General features: G+C 42.8%; 1 protein-coding gene and 2 long non-coding RNA genes across 3 annotated transcripts; all 3 read left to right on the forward strand.

Moving 5' to 3' along the window:
* Positions 1 to 219: 219 nt before the first annotated feature.
* On the forward strand, positions 220 to 1,411 carry LOC120943803. The gene is made up of 3 exons (XR_005750320.1): positions 220 to 361; positions 917 to 1,117; positions 1,200 to 1,411. It is a non-coding gene; the product is annotated as an uncharacterized LOC120943803 (long non-coding RNA).
* Positions 1,412 to 2,398: 987 nt separating this feature from the next.
* Positions 2,399 to 3,750, forward strand: LOC120943804. The gene is made up of 3 exons (XR_005750321.1): positions 2,399 to 2,699; positions 3,256 to 3,456; positions 3,539 to 3,750. It is a non-coding gene; the product is annotated as an uncharacterized LOC120943804 (long non-coding RNA).
* An 8,355-nt stretch (positions 3,751 to 12,105) lies between these two features.
* On the forward strand, positions 12,106 to 13,212 carry LOC120943805 (gamma-crystallin 1-like). Its single transcript, XM_040357350.1, has 3 exons — positions 12,106 to 12,196; positions 12,481 to 12,723; positions 12,883 to 13,212. The coding sequence occupies exons 1-3, from the start codon at positions 12,188 to 12,190 to the stop codon at positions 13,162 to 13,164; spliced, it is 534 nt and encodes a 177-aa protein (XP_040213284.1). The 5' UTR covers positions 12,106 to 12,187; the 3' UTR covers positions 13,165 to 13,212.
* Positions 13,213 to 15,380: the final 2,168 nt, after the last annotated feature.

The following is a 15,380-nucleotide window of genomic DNA, read 5'->3' on the forward strand; positions in this document are numbered from 1 at the left end:
CGTGATCTATGGGGAAGCCTGGAGCCAGCATGTGTTTAGCCCCCACCTATGGCCACGCCCACTGGCATAAAAAAGATAGTCTGCCTATGAGTCAAGTCTTGATTCCAGGCAGCTGAGCATGGACAGCAGTGTTAAGCCCACATTCATGGCCACGCCCACTGGCATATAAAAGACAGTCTGCCTGTGAGTCAAGTCTTGATTCCAGGCAGCTGTGCATGGACAGCAGTTCATTCCTTTCATCTCCTCCAACATTGGAAGCCTGGGTCTTCCCTGCACTGTCTGCAGCCTAGATCTGAATACTCAACAACAAGCTCTACAAGCCCACACTTTACCTACTCCTATCCATTTAATCCCCTATCAGGTAACAGCACCCTTTTATTATTACACTCCTATGTTGATTTTTCAACTTTCACTCCCCCCTTCTTTTTGTTTTCTTGTTTATTTATTTTATTTATTTATTTATTTTTTTCATATATTTCCAACATTTTTACTATCACCATATGTATCCACATATTCTTTGATGGTCCACGTAACATACACATTGTAATGTGTCTCACACATCCCCACCCTTGTACACGCACCTTTTACCAGACTAATAAAGTCTCTTAATCACTTTTGTCTGCCATTGGAGCACTCTTATACTATTTTTATATTAAGTACCTTAATATACACATCAATTCCTGACCATTATTTATTGACTAGTTACCCCTTCGGGTCATCAATGAGTAGATCTAATTCAATAAAGAAGAAAAAAGGAAAAAATATTTTTTTTGCTTTTTTTTTTGTTTTTTTCAGATAAAATTACAAACCTGCTGCCAGTCCCTCTTTTTTATATACATGCCTTACCCACAGATAATCCTACACTTTAGCACAATATGCTATGATTTAATATTTCTAATTCTCTTCAATTACACAGGGCTAACCCATTGGGGGCACTCTGCAGGCACCGGCTCCCCTGATCCTCGGAGGGCGTCCACTGTGCGGCTCCTTGCAACCCCCCTGGGGTCTGTTTTGGTTTCCCTCTCTCCCCCATGGGGTTGTGGGTGGCGCTCCCTTCGGATTTTCTAACGGCTCTGCACATCTCTGGTTATTACAAAACCCACTTCATTCGTTAACGGTAAACCTTATTCTTGGGTCAATTTATGTGATTTATATTTATACTTTTTGATCGCAAATTTATGTTATGTATATTTTTGTAGAATCAACCATCCCCCTGAAGAGACCACTTAGAGGTCGAAACGCGTCGGGGAACGCACATCACACAGCATAAAGCAATGTTGTATACATTTGTCCAATATTGTGGAATATGTATTGTATCACCAGATCCGTAAAGGGTTTTCTTTCAATTTGTTATGGCATTTAAAATGTATGTTATTGACAACCATAAAATAAACCATGCTTTATTATATTACATTTGTTACACTTTTATACCTTTGCTGTCCAAAGCCCCGTGGGGTAAATTTCTTTTTCTACACGATTCAATCTTGGGGTTCGCAGCATTCTTGTCTCTTCGCTTATGTGTCTTTCCTCAGCCAACAAAAATTTTTTTGGGTGGATAAACACCCGTTCCCCTTGACACATTGAGACTTGACTTGAACTGTGCGTTTTTTCCGTCCTGTCATTAAACCCCTGCATCCCCACTTGCACCTTGACATTTATTCAAGGATTACTTATGGGTGTTTCTCACCATAGATAAGACACCCATTAGTTGTGCGACCAGAGTGAATGATTCCTTTCTTCTCTCTTCTCCCCACGCATCAGCAAGCATCTACCACGTACTTCTGAATTGCATTTCTGCTCAGACACCCATAGGGGTATCTGCTGGGGATCACACACGCAGGGGTTTTCATGATATGGAATTAGCACACAGCTCATGTAAATATTTTTGATGCATAGTTCACATGCATTTTATGACACCGTTTTACACCATCATGTGCATTTTGCCATGTTTGCAACCAGTTTTTATTGTAGCCGGTCATCCGGGGAGGCCCCTCTGTGCCCCCGGGTGGGGGGGGGGGGTTTCCGCGGTCCCATGGGGGTTCCCGGCAAGGTGGTGGGGGGCAGTGGAATGTCCCACATTCCCACCCCCCCTTTTTTGCTCAGGTGCGGCCGGGGGTTCTCGACCGCCCACGGAGCTTTGCCTTGCCGGCGGCGTTCTGCGATCATCCCTGTATGGCCGTGGCGGGCTGCGCGCGCATGAGGCGCCGGCGTGCGCGGCTCGCCACGACGTCATGCAGCTTGCGACGGGGGTGACGACAGTGGTCGGGGTCCCCTGACCTTCCGGAGCGCCGAGGGAGCCGCACCAGGGCTGCTCGTGTAGCGGCCCTTACGTCATCTCCGTGATCTATGGGGAAGCCTGGAGCCAGCATGTGTTTAACCCCCACCTATGGCCACGCCCACTGGCATAAAAAAGATAGTCTGCCTATGAGTCAAGTCTTGATTCCAGGCAGCTGAGCATGGACAGCAGTGTTAAGCCCACATTCATGGCCACGCCCACTGGCATATAAAAGACAGTCTGCCTGTGAGTCAAGTCTTGATTCCAGGCAGCTGAGCATGGACAGCAGTTCATTCCTTTCATCTCCTCCAACATTGGAAGCCTGGGTCTTCCCTGCACTGTCTGCAGCCTAGATCTGAATACTCAACAACAAGCTCTACAAGCCCACACTTTACCTACTCCTATCCATTTAATCCCCTATCAGGTAACAGCACCCTTTTATTATTACACTCCTATGTTGATTTTTCAACTTTCACTCCCCCCTTCTTTTTGTTTTCTTGTTTATTTATTTTATTTATTTATTTATTTTTTTCATATATTTCCAACATTTTTACTATCACCATATGTATCCACATATTCTTTGATGGTCCACGTAACATACACATTGTAATGTGTCTCACACATCCCCACCCTTGTACACGCACCTTTTACCAGACTAATAAAGTCTCTTAATCACTTTTGTCTGCCATTGGAGCACTCTTATACTATTTTTATATTAAGTACCTTAATATACACATCAATTCCTGACCATTATTTATTGACTAGTTACCCCTTCGGGTCATCAATGAGTAGATCTAATTCAATAAAGAAGAAAAAAGGAAAAAATATTTTTTTTGCTTTTTTTTTTTGTTTTTTTCAGATAAAATTACAAACCTGCTGCCAGTCCCTCTTTTTTATATACATGCCTTACCCACAGATAATCCTACACTTTAGCACAATATGCTATGATTTAATATTTCTAATTCTCTTCAATTACACAGGGCTAACCCATTGGGGGCACTCTGCAGGCACCGGCTCCCCTGATCCTCGGAGGGCGTCCACTGTGCGGCTCCTTGCAACCCCCCTGGGGTCTGTTTTGGTTTCCCTCTCTCCCCCATGGGGTTGTGGGTGGCGCTCCCTTCGGATTTTCTAACGGCTCTGCACATCTCTGGTTATTACAAAACCCACTTCATTCGTTAACGGTAAACCTTATTCTTGGGTCAATTTATGTGATTTATATTTATACTTTTTGATCGCAAATTTATGTTATGTATATTTTTGTAGAATCAACCATCCCCCTGAAGAGACCACTTAGAGGTCGAAACGCGTCGGGGAACGCACATCACACAGCATAAAGCAATGTTGTATACATTTGTCCAATATTGTGGAATATGTATTGTATCACCAGATCCGTAAAGGGTTTTCTTTCAATTTGTTATGGCATTTAAAATGTATGTTATTGACAACCATAAAATAAACCATGCTTTATTATATTACATTTGTTACACTTTTATACCTTTGCTGTCCAAAGCCCCGTGGGGTAAATTTCTTTTTCTACACGATTCAATCTTGGGGTTCGCAGCATTCTTGTCTCTTCGCTTATGTGTCTTTCCTCAGCCAACATAAATTTATCTTACAGGCTTCCAGCAACTGCAAGCATTCTTATTCTATTCCAATAGTGCAATAGTACCAAATTCATTGGTACTCTACTCTCAGAAACAGAGACCACAGCTCTTGTGGTCAAACTGTGGCCTGCCCCTTTCCGGTCCTATCCTCTCCTGCTGGCAAGTTTTACACTCTGTAACTGATAGGAGATACAAAGCACATAAAGGGACACAGGGTGGCCATAAATGCTGTGCCTTCTGTTTTCTCTAATGATATATCCCTGATTTATATGTACTAGGCCATTGTGTGAATGAATGCAAGGACCAAGTAGCACCTGTTTTAAAGTAATTCTGCCCTGTTAATATCAATTAGAAAGACACAGGTTTGTTTTTTCTAAGTCATTCTCAAATGGCTCCCAATGACTCTCTGGCACTTAATAATAAACACATAAATGGTGGGGGGCAGGATAAGCAGCAATTAAGGGTAGAAAACATTCTGTTTCCAATGATTGAAGGACTAAAAGAAAATGGAGAGAGAGACATAAATAAAGCCTGCTTAGGCTGGTAAATACCTTAAACATACCACCCTTGAAGTAAATAAAACAACTTTCTATGTAGAAGGTAAAAAGTCTGGGCAGAATGACAGACTTCCAAAACCATCACAACCCTTACCCTGCTAGGAAACATTCCATGCATTATTTACTCATTATACTTTCCCCTTAAGATTTGAACACTTTTGCAAATCATTTCTTTGGATCCATTATTAGCTGACTGCTACATAAAGCTGAATTTTAACCAAAAACAATATTTGACACGTGCACTGTAAAAATTAATTAGCACTAATGAAGTGTGTGCCACAGGAGGCTTCCGCAAGCGTTGCTTAAACGAGAGTCTTTCTCTGAGTCTGGAGTCAATGAGCATGGCAAATGAGAACAACTTCTCCAGCTCAGTGGGTATATCTCGGGCTGCTATCTCATCCTTGATGGTATCCGAGAGACCATGAGAAAAAGCAGCCACGAGGGCCTCATTGTTCCAAGCAACCTCTGCTGCCAAAGTACAGAATTCAAAGGCATAATCGGCAACAGTTCTCTGTCCAGTACTCTGTTTGATGGACATGAGGCACTTGGCAGCAACATTTTTAAAAGAAGCCACAAACTCTGGGTAACTTAAGACAACAGGTTTTTTTTCGTCTGCCATAGAGGGTTTTCCCAGGCCAAGGCTCTCTCAGAAAGCAAAGACATCACAAAACCTACTTTGTTTCTGTCTGTGGGAAATGCATTGGGAAGCATCTCATGGGGCAGCATCTCAAAATATATCTCAACCTGGTTGAGAAACCTTCTGCATTGGACTGGATCTCCCCCAAATCGTTGGGGAAGCAGAGCGGAAACAGACATACCCCTTATAGAGGTAGTATTCAAGGCGAATACCTGAACAGAGACTGGGGCAACAGCAGGGTCAGCCTGGAACACAGTTTCTACCAGAGTGGCCACAGTAGGAGATTCCAGGTAAGCCATGTGACTCAGGAGCATCTGTACTGCCATGGCAAACTGATCTATGCGGTGATCTAGGTCATCCAATCTGAAAAAATATTACCAACAAGTGGATTGACTGCATTTTCTGAATTCATGGCCTTCGCCTACTTTTAGAAACCATGAATCAGACCGAGACAAAAGTACAATTAAATCACACTTGTTCAAAAATAATAATAATAATAATAAAAAGATAAACAGAGTAAGCCAAGTTAAAGTGGAGTTCCACCCAAAAGTGGAACTTCCGCTTAATCAACTCCTTGCCCCCTTACATGCCACATTTGGGGGGGGAGTGGGGGCTTCAGGAGGAGTGGGACATCCTGTCACACTTCCTCCTTCCGCCGAGGGGCCGCTAAGGCGATACGTCATATCGCCTTTTGGCGGCCCTTCCCTGTAGGCGATCGTCTGGGACACGTGACAGGTCCCAGGCGATCGCCTGTCCAATCAGATAACACAGCGCCGCTCGCACATACGTAGTAAGTGCCCGGACTTGAAGCCGAAAGCTGTCACGGCCGGGTGCCCACAGTAACAATGAGGACGCCGGCCGGAGAGGGGGGAGAGGAGCGGAGCTCCGGCCGGCGCATCGCTGGAACGTGGAGCAGGTGAGTGCAGCAGGTGAGGTCAGCTCAGAGAAGGAAGGGCTGAGCCCAGCCCTGACACAACCATGTACTCATGCACCCTTTACCATGATACTTGGCCACCATGCAGGGGCAGACGGGAGCTAAGCACAGCAAACAGATACTTGCTACTCAGACCCGCCCCTCTGTCAAACCAGTGCATATCGAAAGAGCCGGTGACACGACACCGGCATTAATACATTGCTGACCAGGACAGAGGGTCAGGGTCCGCTGTCTATTCCTCTCCCCCCAGGGTTTTTTCAGCCTCTATTAGCCCTGCACTCACAGGCAGCTCCACACTTTCACTTAAACACAGAAGCTTGGCTTCTGTAGTTGAAAGTGAAAGTAACAGCTCGGCTCCTTCAACAACCTCTCTGCTCTGCACTAGAGTCGGGGCAAGTGAAAGGCAGACTGCAACATGTTTGAGGAGGGGGGTGAGCTGCCCCCTAATCTTTACCTCCTTCCTGTTCCAGGAGTCTTTGTTATGTGTGTAGGGAGGGGGGGTTCAGAGGTTATATTTTAAGAGAATATGGATGGATGACAGCACTCTGTACCTAGCGCTCTTGAACTCTTGCACTCTGTACGTAACGTACTCCAGAACCATGCACTGTGCCTAACATTCTCCTGCACTCTGTACATAACACCCGCCAAAACCCTGCACTCTATATGTAACTCCAGAACCCTGCACCCTTTGCATAACACACTCCTGAGCCCTGCCCTCTGTACATAACACACTCCTGAATCCTTCCACACTTTGTGTAACGCACACTTCCATAGTTTATGCCAAATCATTTGTAATGAAAGCTTTTTATTCTCATTTTTTTAAATGACTGTGCTGGGGTTTTTGTATGCATCAGTGATACTCTTTCTTTGTGCCGCAGTGCATGTAGCGCACCGTCGGTCACTTCGGAAGACATCTAATAGTAAGTGCACAACAGTACACTGACACCAGGACACATAGGCACATAAATCACCCCCCAGTCACCCCCCGGTCACCCCCCAGATCACTGCCAGTCACAGGGTCTCCGATTGCAGTGGATATTTATTTACTGTTCACTGCATTTGGTGTCATTTGTGACTGTAAAAAGTGTAAGAGCAGTTAGTGTTAGGCCCCTTTAGGTAAAGGTTTAACCCCTTGATCGCCTTCCAGGTAATCCTTTCACCCCCTGTCGCCAGTGTCACTAAACGTTTTTTTTTTTATCGTTGTATAAGTGTCGCGGGTGACGCTAGGTAGCCAGTTAGTTATTTAGGTTCACCGTCAGCTTTTTATTGCATCAGGTACGCCCATATACTACCTAATAAAGGTTTTAACCCCCTGATTGCCCCCTAGTTAACCCTTTCACCAGTGATTACCGTATAAGTGTCACTGGTGATGCTAGTTTGCCAGTTAGCTATTTAGGTTCACCCGCCATTTATTACCCAATAAAGGTTTAACCCCCAGATTGCCCAGCAGGTGATATCAGTTAGGTTTAGTGTCAGATAGGGTCTGCGTCACCCCAGGCAGCGTCAGATTAGTCCCAGTAGCGCTAACACCCACGCTAGCAGCATACAACTCCCTTAGTGGTATAGTATCTGAAAGGATCAATATCTGATCTGATCAGATCTATACTAGTGTCCTCAGCAGTTTAGGGTTCCCAAAAACGCAGTGTTAGCGGGATCAGCCCAGATACCTGCTAGCACCTGCATTTTGTCCCTCCGCCCAGCCCACCCAAGTGCAGTATCGATCGATCACTGTCACTTACAAAACACTAAACACATAACTGCAGGGTTCGCAGAGTCAGGCCTGATACCTGCAAACGTTAACATTTGGTAGTGTTTTATACAGTTGATGACAGTCAGGTGCTTTTTTACCTGTGAATCTTACTAGTGTTCCAGTAAATTTAGAGCCCAAAATGGCAAATCAAAGTTACACTAGTGAAGAGGCCTACACGTTTCTGAGCATGACAGATAGTGAAGAGGAGGTCACTCATCTGTCAGATTCAGGCTCAGAATACGATCCTGTAGATAACAGCGGCTCCATTACAGATAGCACTGACGATGAAGTTGAGGTCCCTGCCAAAGTCAGGCGTACCCGACCTCATTCTTCTGCTGTTGTTGAGGTGCAAGAACCGCAGGGCTCTCGTATGGAACAGAGAAGTACTAGTGCAGATCCTTCTGGTGAACTGGCAAGCACCAGAGGCCTAGTACACCATGGTCGTACATCCAGCACTGCAGTAACACTTTGTGACGTGGCGAGTCCCATAAGTGCAGATCAAGCTGGCGGGGGTGTCCAGCTGCCACCAAGAAGACAAAGACAGGCCCATCATGCCCATAGTGTCCTTCCTGCAGAATTTGCCAATCCTAATTGGGAGCCCACCACTTCTGCAGCACTTCTGCAGCACCCGTACTTCCCTCATTCACTGGCCAACCCGGACTTCCTGTCCCACTTCCTCCTTTCGCCGAGGGGCTGCAAAGGCGAATAGTCTTATCGCCTTTTGGCAGCCCCTCCCTGTAGGCGATTGCCTGGGACACATGACAGGTCCCAGGCGATCGCCTGTCCAATCAGATGGCGCAGCGCCGCTCACGCATGCGCAGTGGGTGCCCGGCCGTGAAGCTGAAAGCTGTCACGGCCGGGTGCCCACACTTAGAATGAAGACGCCGGCCAGAGAGGGGGGAGATAATAAACATTAAAAATGAGTGGAACACCCCTTTAATGCATAGAATGCATAGGTGATGTACAGTCATGTATGGTATTGGGTATCATCACCTAGCAAACATATCTGTATTAATTTATGGCTGATAGTTGAAGTACCACCACTGCGCCTTAAAGCGGGGGTTCACCCTTAGAGGGCACTTTTTAGCCTTAGATTCCTGCTCGTTTTGTCTAGGGGAATCGGCTATTTGTTTTAAAATATGAGCAGTACTTACCCGTTTACGAGATGCATCCTCTCCGTCGCTTCCGGGTATGGGCTGTGGGAATGGGCGTTCCTTCTTGATTGACAGTCTTCCGAGAGGCTTCCGACGGTCGCATCCATCGCGTCACGATTTTCCAAAAGAAGCCGAACGTCGGTGCGCAGGCGCAGTATAGAGGCGCACCGACGTTCGGCTTCTTTCGGCTACGAGTGACACGATGGATGCGACCGTCGGAAGCCTCTCGGAAGACTGTCAATCAAGAAGGAACGCCCGCTCCCGAAGACCCATACCCGGAAGCGACGGAAGAAGATGCATCTCAAAAACGGGTAAGTACGGATCATATTTTAAAACAAATAGCCAATTCCCCTAGACAAAACGAGCAGGAAGCTAAGGGGAAAAAAAAAAATGGAATTGGTTGAACTCCCGCTTTAAGGAAAAACACCTGACTAACCTGCTGCCGCTTTAATAATGTAGAAATGTGATTGTATTTTTTACCTTTATCCAAACTGAAAAAATAAGTAGCGCTAAATTACACTCATGTTGTATGGAACTCTAATAAAATGCAAAGATAAACCTAAAAATAAAATAAAGACAACTTCATATGCGGTACAATTTAAAGTATCGCTATAAAGATGATAACAATGTGATAATTCAAATTATCAGTGTAACGATATCACCCGTGACAGGTGAAATAATACTACATTCAATAAAAAGTTCATAAGCATAATGAAATTCATCCCAAAAAGAGTTGATCCAGTGTAAACTTTTCTGATCTTCCACCACACCACTAAGTGCCAGTGATTCCGCTCCCTTTGGATAACACACTCACCAGATATTTATGACTTAAGCCTCGTACACACGCTAGGTTTTCTCGGCAAGAACCAGCAAGAAAACTGCTGGCAGAGCTTTCTTGCCGGGTATACTGTGCGTGTGTACGAGGCTTTCAGGTTTATCGTCAAGAAAACTGCCTAAAATCTTGACGAGAAAAATACAGAACCTGCTCTCTATTTTCTCGTCCTGATTCTCGGCAGTGCTTTCTGCCGAGAAACCTGAGAGTGTGTATATTTACCTGTCGCCGTGGAAACCCGTGCATGCTCGAAATTACTTTGACGCATGCACGGTAGCTTCCTAGGCATAGGAAGGGTGCAGCAAGATGGCAGCGACGGCATTGAATGTGACGAGCGCATGCTCATCGTACGCGATGACTTCACCGCGTTCTTGCCTTTCAAAAGAACTGAGTCTAGTAGGGATCCCGGGTATGAATTTTTTTTTAAAACAAAATTATAAATTATAATATAATAAATAATTATAAATAATTATAACAAATAATAATATAATTATAATAAAAAGTATTCAATAATGTAATCAACTCAAAATCACTGAAATTTGCTCAGTTGCAGAATTGTCGCTGTCATTACTTTTATTTTTTCTTATGACGAATTTCCCCACAAATCGCTATCGCACAATTCTGCAAGTGATTCTAATTTATTATCGCTGTTTTCTAGCTGCTCTGAAACCATTTTTGACATAAAGGGACACTTTTGGTTGCTATGGACAATCTACAATTTGCAGGCAGAAAGAACAGGTTTTATTATATAAAAGTACATGTAGGGCACTGGGCAGACCACTAGGGACAAAGGGGGGGGGTGTATTTTTTACATACAGTACTGTAATCTATAAGATTACAGTATACTGTATGTAATGTGTTTGTTTACTTTTTTGAATTTGGCGCCGTTCTCCGCCCCCATGCATCGTATTGTCGCAGGGAACAGAGATTGGCGGCACACTGTGTGAATTGAGTGAGTACCCGCTCGCTCACACAGCGGGGATGCATCGCTCGATCCAGGGACAAGGTAAGTAACTTGCCAGGAGAAGGTAAGCCGTGCCGCTGCAGGCTCTGCACAGCTACCCCGAACGTGACTCGGGGTTACCGAAAATAGCATAGAAAAACCACCTCGAGTCACGCTCGGGATCACCGCTAAGGAGGTTAAAATAGAAGGACTCAATATGGTGTAGTATGTTCAAAATTATGTTAATTAATTAAAAATCATAAAAATTTTCACTCACATAATTTTGTGCCTATGCGACCGGCACTGTCCAGCGTTACTGTTCTCCGCGAACGATCTGTGCTTTCCGCCGGCGTGCGCTCCACGCTTCGGTTCCTAAGCGGTTCAGCGTCCGGAGGTTCTACGTGATGTAATTCTGCCTATACAGTTTACCCAGAAGCCTCTACGTGTTTCGCAAACTGTTATCTACAAACTGTGCTGGCTGCTTTTATTCAGTTTTATTTTATTTTTTATGTATTATTGTTAGCGCAGATATTTGTTCACCCTGCTTTTTACATATCTGTATTTATGTCTGCTATTGTTGATTTTAAGAAATGTTTGAGCCCCATGAAAGTATGTTTTAACTATGATTAATAACATTTATACTTTTATATAAAAATTGGTTGAATATATAGGTTTGCCGTGCTCAAAGTCCCAAAAAGAAGAATGATTTGATGCTATAAAAACCTTAAGGCTTTAGGACCACTTTAGTGCTTATCTGTTCAAATATGTACACAATTTCTATAGGTTGTGCCTACTTTTCACATGACTGTATCTATGACTCCATGAATGACTGATAGCTCCAAAATGATTGGATGTGCAAACTAGACCAGTCATTCAGACTGGCCCAGATTTCCTCTCTGGTGCCCACCTGCCCATCCACCAGCATTTCCCCCCTACTATTTTTCATTTTACAAATCACAAGGTGGATATAGGCCACAGAAGCATCTTTCTTTTTGTAAAAGGAGTTAATTATTAATTCTCTAATAGCAGCTAATCTGATAAATTTAGAACTCACATCCATTAATGTATTGAAATATTATGTGCCATGGACATATATATGTATGGATCTTTTTTCAACCAAACATCTTTTTGAATAGCTTTAAAACCCTTGGTGCAAAAACAGTGCCTTCCAAATGAATTGTAATGTGTTCCACCTTAATATTGACCATGACATAAAATAAAAGCAATGCTTTATTTATTTTTTAATGAGGTTAGTTTGAAAGAAATGTTTTCACCTATGACCTCTGAAGCAGATGCAACTATACAACAGGTCAATGAAAGTAAGTTGTGTGCACAAATTAGACAAAAGACCTATACAGATCCTATAGCTAACAGAAAACAGTCAGCATCATTGACTTTCTGTAACATCAGCAGAAAGAGGTATATAAAAGAGTCGTCACTCCAACCCTGAAACAGCTCACAGTTCACAGCTCACAGCTCCTGGGTCACATCTCCAGTCAAAATGGTTAAGGTATGTTACTTTTCAATATGTATGGCAGAATACAAGCTGGCATTTGTACTGTAATGAACTAAAATTATATTTTCTAAGGATTTTCTGCACATAGCTAGATGACATATTGCAGTGCATTTGAAATATTTTTAAGCAGCAACCAAAGTAGTCAGAGTTCTGAAACTAATAATAAGCATGTTATATGCAAGCTATAAGCAAAGAATAGTACTGTATACTATATATATATATATAACATTCATGAGTTTTGAAAAACATTTTAAATACATGTCTCTGTCTTTCTATAGATTGTCTTCTACGAGGACAGAAACTTCCAGGGTCGCTCCTATGAGTGCAACTCTGATTCCTCTGACTTGTCTTCATACTTCAATCACTGTAACTCCATCCGAGTGGAGAATGGGAACTGGATCCTGTATGAACATCCCAACTACAGAGGACACCAGTACTTTTTGAGGAAGGGAGAATATCCTGATTTCCAGCAATGGTTGGGATACAATGACTCTATCAGATCCTGTCGTCTGACCCCACAGGTATATTTTACTTTTTTTTTTAAATATGCTCAGTAATATTTTGAAATGTGAATAGTTTGTGAATCTGTGAATCTTGCAATAGTTTGTTTCATTTGCTTCCCAACTGTGCCATATTTCTAAAGCAACAGCAATTGACATAATACATTTTATTTAATACAGCACCGTGGACCCTTCAGATTAAGTGTCTATGAAAAAGAAGACTTTAAGGGACAGATGATGGAGTTTACTGAAGATTGTCCTCGTGTTTACGAGCAGTTCCGCTACAATGATATCCACTCCTGCCATGTACATGATGGATACTGGATGTTCTATGAGGAGCCCAACTACAAAGGACGTCAGTATTACCTGAGACCTGGAGAGTATAGAAGATACACTGACTGGGGAGCTTCTAGCTCTAAAATTGGTTCTTTTAGACGTGTCCAACATCAGTTTCAAACATAAAAATACAAATGTATTACTACCTAAACGTTAATAAAACATTACTGTAAAGTAAACTTTTCTCTGTGTTTGCATATATTTGTTATTATAAGAACATGAAAAAGGACAATAGCAATCTAGTTTATGTTCTTAGTGAAGCTAGTTTTAAGTGTAGGTTATAATAATTTGCCACCTTTGTAACCACCTTCCTTAAAGTGGATGTAAACCCTCACATATACCCAGTAAAGTGAACAACCTCAGATGTGATACACAGAGATGAAACACATCTGCCTACATATGTTTTACATGTGTATCTGCTGTCTTCAGCTTTATATACTGTTCTGTTAGAATTTTCTTTTCCTGATTTACCTGTGGGTATGCATTCTTGCTCTACACTGTGAGACAGCTGATCGGAGGAAAGGCACACACCCCCTCTCCACATAGGCAGAAAAAGGAAGAAACGATGCACAGCTGTGCTGTAAATAGACCAGCTCTCTGCTAATCTATTTATAGCACACATTCTGACACAAAATTCATCCTGGTTTTATCACAGTTGACGGAGAACTTGTCAGAAGTTATCATGCTGATAACAGAAGAACTGAGCAGGAGAAAGCCACAGGACATAGGACTTTGAAGACAGATAAGAAAACACTGCAGATATTTGAGCATTGCTCAAATTTCATGAACCGTGTTTACATCCATTTTAACAAGTTAGTCTGTTCATCTAAAAAACATCTTTACTTCAGATCTCCATGATGTTTGTGGCTGTTAATGGCTGTTAAGAATAATTTACTAGTCTGGGTGTACAGAAAATTACGTCTTTATTTAAAGTGAGCAAATTCCTGTGGCACTATAAGTGACTTGACCACTACCTACTGGTTTATGTGTGTTTCAAAAGGTCTAAAGTACAGTACATTTAAATTTTGGTTTCGGGAACTCTCCTGGCAAGTTTAGTGTAGGGAGATTCTCTAAGTTTCCAGAGCAAATATAGCACAATACTCATTAAAAAAATCACACTGTGGGACAAATAAAGAAACACTTTCCTAGTTCAGTCATTCCGTTTTTTTAGATTGCTGTAAATTGTCTGTGGGGATATTGAAAATCACTTAAATTTAGTAGAGTAGATACATACACAGATCTATTTGCAAAATAATTGCCTTGACTTATTTGAAAAACTTTTGTCAAAGGGTAAGAACTGGCATTAATCAAAGTCACCAACACCAACCATTTTTTTTTCATTTTCATTTTCTAAAAAGTAAGATACATACATACATACATACATACATACATACATACATACATAAAGTATCTCACAAAAATGAGTACACCCCTCACATTTTTGTAAATATTTTATTATATCTTTACATGTGACAACACTGAAGAAATTACACTTTGCTACAATGTAAAGTAGTGAGTGTGCAGCTTGTATAACAGTGTAAATGTGCTGTCCCCTCAAATAACTTGACACACAGCCATTAATGTCTAAACTGCTGGCAAAAAAAGTGAAGTGTACAAATTTGGACCCAATTAGCCATTTTCCCTCCCTGGTGTCATGTGACTCATTAGTGTTACGAGGTCTCAGGTGTGAATGGGGAGCAGGTGTGTTAAATTTGGTGTTATCGCTCTCACTCTCTAATACTGGTCACTAGAAGTTTAACGTGGAACCTCATGGCAAAAAGATGCCCTACATAAAGATGGCCTAGGCTATAAGAAGATTGCCAAGATCCTGAAACTAAGCTGAAGTACAGTGGTCAAGACCATACAGTGTTTAAACAGGACAGATTCCACTCAGATCAGGCCTCATCACGATTAGGGATGAGCTTCGTGTTCGAGTCGAACCCATGTTCGAGTCGAACAACGTATGTTCGACCGTTCGCCGAATTACGAATGTTACAGGCCATTTGCGCCAAATTCGAGTTGCGCGTCACGGCCCATAATTCACTGCGGCATTGCAGTGCATTGCTGGCTGATGATTGGCCAAGCATGCACTATGACCCGCATGCTTGGCCAATCACAGCGCGCAAAAAACGGAAAGCAATAATTGGCCAAAGCCAGGGTTGCTTTGGCCAATTATGGCTCAGGGGGTTTAGTACATGCCCCACACTATAAAAGGCCACCTGCAGGTCGGCCTTGTGTAGTGTGTTGCTGCGGTGGTTAGAGAGAGTGTCATTTTTTCTAGGTAGATAGAGCAGGCAGGCTAGTCAGTTAAAGTTTAAGTGTGTAGAGAATATCTATGCATC

This window comes from Rana temporaria, chromosome 6, assembly GCF_905171775.1.
Source record: "Rana temporaria chromosome 6, aRanTem1.1, whole genome shotgun sequence".
Classification (NCBI taxonomy): domain Eukaryota; kingdom Metazoa; phylum Chordata; class Amphibia; order Anura; family Ranidae; genus Rana; species Rana temporaria.